General features: G+C 38.5%; 1 protein-coding gene across 1 annotated transcript in view; it reads left to right on the forward strand.

The window, feature by feature from the left end:
* LOC142991452 (epidermal growth factor receptor substrate 15-like 1) overlaps window positions 1-9098 on the forward strand; it is a 35959-nt gene extending 26861 nt beyond the window's left edge. Inside the window, exons 24-26 of the mRNA XM_076141616.1 lie at window positions 272-433; window positions 2885-2901; window positions 3092-9098. Coding sequence (XP_075997731.1) covers window positions 272-433; window positions 2885-2901; window positions 3092-3238 — 326 coding nt within the window. The 3' untranslated portion in view covers window positions 3239-9098. The remainder of the gene's footprint in view (window positions 1-271; window positions 434-2884; window positions 2902-3091) is intronic.
* The last annotated feature ends 525 nt before the right edge of the window (window positions 9099-9623 follow it).

Below are 9623 nucleotides of genomic sequence, written 5' to 3' on the forward strand. Positions count from 1 at the left end.
TCACTCTTCCAGAATATCAATTTCATTACATAATAACAGGCTTCTGTGTTTTATTTGTAGATTCTTTAATTCTTATTTTGATTGCATCACTGTCATGTTTGAAGCCTCACATTGCACATTAGTCCCCTTTTCCTATTTCCTAATTTTAAGGAAAATTAAAGGCAGGATTTAGTTTGGAAACCTTTAAAACTGGAGAAATATATGAAAATATACATAAACACTTAATTGATATTTCTGTCTTCTGTTTCTCCAATGTCTTTCATCTCCACAGGTAAGAACACACCAGTGAGCATGACCAGTGCCACTGACCCTTCCAAGCCCTGTGACCCCTTTCAGCCATTTGGGAGTGATAACATTGATCCATTTCAGAGTAAAAAAGGCCTGGGGGACCCGTTCAGTGGTAAAGACCCCTTCGCCCCATCGTCAGCATCAAGTAAAGCCCCTAAAGATACTACCTCGGGTTTTTGCGGACATCAACTCTGTAAGTTGAGCTGGGTGATACTCTGTAATTCATTTTATTCATTTCATTCAAATTTAAGTGACAAACTACAAGATTACGAGGGAATGCTAAATAAGGCTTTGGTAATTGCCTCATGAAGGGCTCTAATGAGGCATTACAGACTATGTGCAATGTTAAGTCAAGTCAACTTTACTTCTATAGCCCATTATCACATACAATGTCTTAAAGGGCTTTGATCCTTTACAACAGTGGACACATGATGGTATGCTCCCAGATAGCATAGGTTACTCTATGTACTGTAGCTTGTATGTCAGCTGTCGTTACTCCATTACAGATAGTGAGTGACCAAGAAAGCCCTCTGAAAATATACTGAAAATGCAAGTTTAGTATTTTAGATGGTATATCAGCATGTATAATGAATGTAAACATACATACATGTCACATTTATCACCTGGTTAATATCAGCATTCTTAATTCCAAAGCATATACAAAATGGGACCTCATACCCTCTATTGATAACAAAATACTATACATTCTATACATACAGAGTTATGGATAAGCTGCTTGATACACTGAGTTGTAGAATACCTTTACTTCACTGTTTGAAGCAAATGTCAGGCAAGAGCCCTTTGTGTTCTGACATCCTCATAACATGAGACACAGCAGTATCACTTCCTCAGCTCACAGCTCTTGGGTCTGTCTGCCCTGCATGCTTTTGCTGTGATTGTGTGCCTCTATGTTCAGAAGCATATTTGCTATTTCTCTTCTCTTCTCATGCATGTCTTTCCACTGTCTCAGCATCTTAATGACTTAGCTTCTGCTTTCTTTCATCACGTGGTGTTTGCTCACATACACATTTCTTTGGATTCAGATTTAAATGAGCTTTTAAAGACATTTTTTATATTTTGTGCTCTATGCCTTTAAGATCTGTCAGTCAATAAGGATTCATCTGCACCAAGGGTGTCTACAGGCCGTGAGAAAGTTCTGGAATGTCTAAAAAGTCACAACTGTAATTAATTTGGTTACATTTAATTGTGAGAGTTTTATTCTATTGTAAATATTTTATAAATATACATAGGGGTACCGTAGGTTAAAGGATTTTAGCCAACTGGAATTTTAGATAGAATGCGACTAGTCTATATATAAATATGTAATGCGGCATTAGTTTCAGGCTCAACATTTCCTGAAAGATAATTATTACAATACTTGATGGACTGTTCTAGACATTACTTCAGGAGCAACACATGAGAAGTGGAATTAAGAGTAAAATACGCTTAAATTGCCAAAGGGTTTTCATTGCCAACACTACAGATTATGGCTGAAGGCAGACAGTATTTGTTGACGCTTCTTACTTGCTTTGCCGTGCGTTGCCCGGATTGCAACTAAAACAATAATGATGAGAATGGTGCGTAGTCTTAGATATGACAGGTGATATTTGATCATCAAGATATAGCAATTAAACTGAGGACAGTCAAATCAAATCCAGCTTTATTTAAAATGAATTTGACATGAATGGCTCAGTGAAAAATAGGACAATACAGACACAATCTCCTCTGATGTGAATTACGTATCACATCGCAGCACATGACCGTTCCTATAGGCTCGTGTTTGCAAACAGGCCCCGCCTGCGCACGGCTCCTCATGTGTGGTACAGACCAAGCCTGATTGCGGGGTTTCGAATTCGTCAAGCCAACTCACGCAAACGTGGCTGAGGTCAGTTGAGCGTCCTTCGTTGTACAGACCCCTGGAAGGCAACCCCTTACCTGGAGAAAGTTTCCCTCTGAATACAGCCTTAAAGACCTCTTTGACCCTGCTCTGTTTTGGTAAAACTGATAACATAACAGTAATCCATCATTATGCAAAAAGTACAAATATAAGCTCCCAGCTGAAATTAGAAAGTCGTCATTGGTGACACACATGTATCTGTGTGTCTTCACTCAAACACAATGGACACGTCTGTTTTTATGTTAATCATTCTTTGCATGCGTTATCTGCTTGTTCTTCTGGAGACACATTTGGCTCCATTTTTTCTGAATTCCTTGTGCTCAGCGTTGATTCTCTTTGTTTTCTACTTGACTGGCTTCTATGACAGTTCTGTTTAGTCCATTGATCATGCCTGTAGCACTATTTGCAATAACTGTCTGTCATTCTTAACTCTTATCAACAAAAGTAATGGACAGTTCCACCAATCTGTGTGTTGAAGATAATAGATAATTTTAAGAAACAATTATTAAACAAGAGATTGAAGTAGCCAGAGGATAAATAACAGAATATCATTTTTTCAGTTGACTGAACAGAAACTGTCAAGTTGTCCCGTAGCTTTGTACTGTGGTGAGATGTCCTGTGAACTAGCCTAGATCAATTCAGGAATTTCTGGTTTATTTCTGGTTAATTCCTCTGTTTTGTTATCCACTTCTCTTATAGGACCTGATAAAGTCAAGGTAAGAGTTTGAACTTCACAAATGGTCCTTATTATGGGTCCTTAAACATTTCCTAAAGTATTTTGTTGAATTAATATGTAGCAGGTTTAACTATTGGCTGCATGTTTCGATATCACATTGTTTCGATATCACATTTTGCTGGATATAGAAATGATTATATTTCTCCCTCTCCCTCTCTATGTCTGTGTAGTTTGGGAATGAGGCCCAGCAGTTGGAATGGGCCAAGCGGGAGAGTGAGCGAGCCGAGAGAGAGCGCCTCAAGAGGCTCAGGCAGCAGGAGCAGGAAGACCTAGAGCTGGCCATTGCTCTGAGCAAGGCTGAGATGTCAAATGCATGACCTGTGACCCCTAACACAAACACAGCTTGTGTAGACAGGCTAACTTGTAGACACATTCTGTACTGTCAGACTTAGACAAACCATGTAAACCTGGTTGCCATCTACATTTGATAGACACAACGTATATCACGGGACTACCTTTTCTGGAGACATTAACACAAACATACACACACACACAGATGATTTACATTCCCCTCACACAAATTATAAATGTCCATGCAAATTTGGGCACTGTTCCTGCATTTAACAGCACCTGTTTTCCACTGAGGGCGTGGAACTGATCACTGCAAAATTCCTTTGCTCAAACTGTTGAAAATGGAAGGATGAAGAAGTTCAGAAGAGAATGTGACAGGGGCTTGACATAAACAAACAAATGCACTGCAAATATGCACTATAGTGGCTGATCAATAATGTGTTGGGGCGTGAATCCTTTCATGGGATTTGCCGACCATTGGTGATGAAAAATAACAATTCAAAATGACATGGTACAATTTAAAAAGGGATATTGTTTTTCAGTATTGAAATTGTTGAAATGGGATGACCTGGATCTATCATTGAGATGGTGATAGATGGTCTTTTGCTGTTCAATAGTGAAGAAATGTTTAAGATTAAGGTGTTATTTAAGTGTGAAGGATCTGAATGTGAAAGAAAACCTTTTTTTGGGGGAAAAAAACAAGTCCAAGTGATTTTTGTCGATAAATGTTTTGGCGCATCCCAAGTACAGGTGACGGAAACAGAAATTATCGTTAATATTTTACAAATGTCAGGGGGGAAATAATTCCATTTAACTTTAGCGCATGTTTGATATGTGTTGTGACAGGAAGCAGTGGACTTCACATGTGTTTCCCCCAACAAACAGTGTAGTGGAGAGCTACAGTTTGACAGAAGTGGAGAGTAGTTTCTCTGGATCTGATACTAGTAAACAACATTACCTCAGTGTTTGACTGAAAAACACTAAGGAACGCCACCACATTTCAAGAGTTACAAAGAGAGACCGCATAACACAGTGCTATAAAGGGTTTGGAACGATGGCCTGAAATGAGACTTTCCGACAGGTTTGTTACCAATATGATGTCCTAATGTCATATTTTGACTACGTTGAATTGGAAAAGATTTAAACAGCCAGCCAAGAAGTTGCTCTATGTCAATGCTGTCACCTTTTTGTATATTTGCGGTGGTTGCAATCAGTTGAGAAAGTCAAATGATTAGAAGCTGGCCAATGTCGTTAAGGGACCCAATTTGCGGTGTGCCTGAAGTGATGAAGGGAAACAGAAACATACCTTTTTCCCATAAACTTCCCTAATAAGTGTAAGTGAGAATGATTTTGTTTGAGGGGTTGATGCCATTACACACCCCCATTTCATTACTATAAAGCCAATTGGACAACTACATTTTTCAGACATTTTCATTTTTGCCACAAAAGTGGATGGGAACTACCCAACAACAACGACAGCAGCAATTCAGATCAGTTTCATTGATGTGCATCCAGTACATGGATAAGGACCTATCTATATTTAACTTTACACGTCGACCACAGCTAGAAGGTGTGTGCCACAGAGTACATACAGTAAATGCAGTAACATACAAAATGAGACATTAACCAACAGCTGCTGGGCGCAATAAGTGTACATAGCAACTCCAGGCCCTGTCCTTCATAGTGGGGTTGCCAGGTTTGAGGACTGTTCCAAGCAAACTGAAAAAACCCCAACTGTGTCTTTGTGTTGGCGATTAGCTCTACGGCTAAGTTGAAACAATGTGCAGATGGAGAGCTAGGATAGGATAGCAGCTTCCTTTTTCTGGTCTTGGTCTATGCTAACCTTGTAATGGACACAGGGATCACTCTGATATCCATCTTCTCATCTGACTTTTAGCAAGAAGGGCAGCGTTCCATTACATTTTAGGTAGGTACAGTTTGAGAGTTTACCATAAAGTCCAGAGTCGTTAGCTTTCTCTCAGTTTTGAGCGTTTCGGGCAGAAGGCATACTTTCCTCCGCTAGTGTAGTCGCTCCTCCAGTGTACGAAAGAAAAATGTCAATGTTAGGTCACCAAAACGTACTTGTTCCTCAGCTACTGTTCAAAAGGTTTATGTGCTACACAAAATGTCCCTCTAATTTGATCAAACAAATCAAAATAACACATTTTCATTTCAAATGTCAACATATCCCTTAAACTGACAGATTGTACAAATATATTGTCTTGAGGTTGAGGTTGTACTGTGGAAGGTTTGGCCTATTGACCTGCAGTCTGTTCTCTCTCTCTGTTAAGTGTATCTAGATCAAAGCAGCTCTGAACAGCTGTACCTAATAATGATATTAATGCTGTGACTCAACACGTCGCTCAACAGAAAGACAAGATGAGGGAAGTAATTTTTCTATATTCTACCTTTTTTGAGAACACTGATTTTACATGTTTTTATTTAATGATCAGGTTATTTTTTTTGTATTTTATAAGAGCGTCTGAAAGTTTGTTTTGTGTTCTATCATTTGTTATTTGACAAGTTTCAACAAGTTTACTTTAGAAAGACAGGAAACTTGTCATGTTGTCCTGTAAACTCAGTAAATTTACATGCTCTTAACTCTACTACTTACTGTGATTCAATGCAAACATGCGATTAGGCCGTATACACTCTGATTCAATGGGATTCCACCATTCTCTGAGTATACATAATGTGTCGTGTAATCACAGAATGAGGCGAATCGGCCCATTGAGTAATGCATGTGGAGCTGGCATACTCCAATCAACACATATCCATTTACAATCACATAATATAGGTCTGTTACTCATAGTGAACATACTTCAATTTGTGCCTATTTCAATTACATTAAGATGACATTTGAAAAAAAAAAACAATACATTGCCTCGATTGCAGTATAATCGATGGTTTTAAAGTGCATGTAAAATAACTGATAAAAGTGCAAATACATTAAAAAAAAAGTGGTGCTTTTGTGCTACGGTGTGTCATACAACACAGGCTTAACTACTGTTTAATTTCTTTTGCCCTTTAAAGTGATAACTGGTGACTTAACAAAATGTTTAAGTTTGAAGTAAATCTGAACTAGGTCATTAATGGTTTTTTTATTAGTCGTAGCATTCTGGAAATATGTGGCGTTCACTTACCAGGCCATAGTCTTTAGAATGGACCATTAAGGATCATCACATCATGATCCGTAGAACATGTGGAAAAAACTCTCAAACTACTAAAAGTCTGTATTTGTTGTCCTTGTTTCTGGATACATTCTCACATTAGTGTACAGCTTGTCATAATGCGAAGTAGCTGAGTGAGTGTCGCAGAGATATACAGACAGGGCATTATATCACCCAAAGGAAACACATTTAACAGGGCGTTACTCTCATTATTGCATAATAATAATAAGAATAACACAATTTCACAACTTATTTTTTCAATTGTGACATGCATAATTTCTGTCTTTGTGCTGTACAAGAAATAGCACAGGGACCTGAAAGTGTTCATTCAGAGGCCTGCAGACCTGGCAAGTGAACGGGAAATACCTTGAGAATGCTACAACTTGAGAAAAAAAATAAGTCAACAATGTCAGTGACCTAGTTCAGATGTAATTTCCCCTGGAATTCTAACATTTGTTAAATCACTGGTGCATCACTTTAACTTGACCATACGATTCATGACTAAGCTGACTAAGCACACTGTAAGATGTTGATTTCATGTCACCAGGAGAAGAGAACACTGTTCACCCTGCAAAACTGTTTTCTGTTATTTTAAGCCCCTCTGCTTCGGCTTCAAATATCACTGTGTGTTTTTATACACCTGTGTCTCTGTGTGGCCATGACCAATCACAAGCTTCAGCCAGTGTTGGCATGCGGTGCACGCCCAGTGGGTGAGCCATACTGTATTTGGAACAACAGTGTTGACTTAACCATGACTTTAAGGGAAACCATTGCGAGTTATTCTTGACCAAGAAGTTGTTATCATGGGAAGAAATTATGTTGCTAATCTTTTACGTTTGTACTGTCAAAATACTATGCTAACTTTCTCTTGATGTCATGTTACCTTAGCCCCTGAAAAAGGCTTGGAAATGACTTCACTTAATTTAGCCCTCAGTGCAATTCCCCTACCACCACATTGACTCACCAAAATGATGGTAATGAGGAAGCCTGCAGCATAACTGAACGCTTTTTACACACATACTATAAATGTGTGCAGTTGCCTTGCTGGGGGTTAAAATTATACAATCCGTGTAATGTGAAAACATCCAAATAGAGCAGAAAATATATCAAGTTAATGTGCAGCCTTGATTCCAGATGGAAATGTGAACTGCCTCTCCCTGAAATGTTTTTTTTGTCTTGTTTACATGTAAGAATTTACTTTGCTGTAGCTGTTCCATCATGTATTGAGTTGTACAGAGCGGACATCATTTAAAGAGCAAAGACGCAGTCCTGAGCCAACATTTTGAAACTTGCGTTTATTTTTTTTAAAGCTTAGCCAGCTAAGGATGAAGTCTGTATAGGTCAGTCAGTCTCTGTCCATGGCTTTGTCCCAGAGTGAAATAGTCTAACAGATGTTGGATGTGATAGATTTGTCATGACATTAGGTACAGACATTTACTATTCCATCTTGGACAAATGGCACAGAAAAATAACAAGGCAATAACAAAATGTCACATTGTCCCTTTTAGTCTCTGTTCCTGTGGTGTTTTAATCACAGCCATATGGCTCAGCTTGTTGAAAGCAAATATGCAGATAGAAACTGAAAAATCAAAAGCATTATTGATAAAGACAACAGCAGATAGATAACCGTACATTTTGAACACCAATTTCGCAATGTTAATTGTATTACAAAGTAACACAATCAAAATGTTTCACTTTAAAATTATATGCACAACATTATTTGGGTATTGTAGTTTCTCTGCATATCTGCTGATATATGCATATCTGGAATAAGCTGATGTCAGCCTGCTTAACATCCAAATAGAATGTTTGGACAGTCGGCTGCTGTGTAGCATGGAATATGTGCAACTGCTCTTTAAATCTGCCAAGTATGTTGTGCATATTAAGAAAGGTAATGGGTCTCACGATGTTAGAGAGTGTTGACCCGTCTGTTCAGCGTGAGTTGGTGTCTGTCTGCCTCTCAGTCTTTATACTGTGCTGTGTCTGTTACAGAGCTGTACCTCCACTCCACCTCCACTGCTGTGTTTGTCTTTGATACCTCCATTGTGCAATAGATTTTATTTTTTATTGTTGTTTTGTGTCCTGAGATTCCTGTGAAACCAGTCTGATGTTTTTAATGTAGTGTAGTTTTTAATATGATTATTTAAGTGACTGGAACTGTGACCCCCCACAGCAATTCTTTAATCCCACAAGCTGCATAATCTAGAAAGCCTCAATTCCAAAATGATTTATACCCATTTTGAAAAAAGAAAAGGTACCTGAAAACTTGTGTGACAACTTAAAAAACATGTTTTCTTTGAAATGACAGATATTTTGTTTTGGTAGGAAGCCTTTTCATTCTGTTAATGTTGCTGACACCTAATAGTCGGCTACCAAAAACATTTGGCGGGAATTCATCACTCATGTATTATTTTCCTTTTTCTTTTGATTTTGACCTCTGAAACTTGGTGCATTTGTCTCCACATTGACTTCCTCCTGTGTAGGTTAAATAATCCCTGCTGTCTTTATGAAGATCGAGTGTGTATACAATCTGTATAGTACCCGTCTGTTATTTTGTCCTATAAAAACTGAAAATGAAGAAACCTTGGTGAGAAACATTTGATAACTGGCCTCTGTCAGACTAATAGATGGGGGAGAAATAGAGGCTTGGGTTTATTTTGAATAGAGATCCTCTGTACATGCTACTATGGTACTGTTTACTAGATTAAACATTTCAGTTGGCTCTTTGATTTCACCTCACGTGTTTCATTCCCATGCAGTGCTGTAGATACCCTGCTACACTGAGTCGTGGTCATTTCATGGTTTGATACCAGCTCCTAACATGCCAGACTTGAGGAAATAGACAACGTAATCAACTCAAGTATCAATCGACTGTCAATCGGAACGACAGCCCAGAGCATTCTAGGAAGAAAAAAAGGTGGGACAGTCGAGAAGGAGAGAATAGTAAGAGAAAGAGAAAATCAGATACCATGCACCATCCTCACACTGCCACTGACAAACTAAGGCTAAATCAGTCTCATGCAAAAACAGTCTGTGCTCACATCCTGTTTACCAGCAGCGAAATATGTTTAGCTAAATATTCAAATTGACTTGTTTAAGTTCGGAGTCATGAGGCTGTTTTTAAAAAGCAATAGAGCTGAAACCAGAGGAAAGAATGTTACAACAGTCCAGAAGTAACAACTTAGCATGGGCTAAGGTTTCAGCATCTGCCATGCTGAGGGCAACCTGCCAACATCAGTAA

Source organism: Genypterus blacodes, unplaced genomic scaffold (genome assembly GCF_046128005.1).
Source record: "Genypterus blacodes isolate CSIRO-AG114 ecotype Tasmania unplaced genomic scaffold, CSIRO-AGI_Gbla_v1 ptg000019l_1, whole genome shotgun sequence".
Classification (NCBI taxonomy): domain Eukaryota; kingdom Metazoa; phylum Chordata; class Actinopteri; order Ophidiiformes; family Ophidiidae; genus Genypterus; species Genypterus blacodes.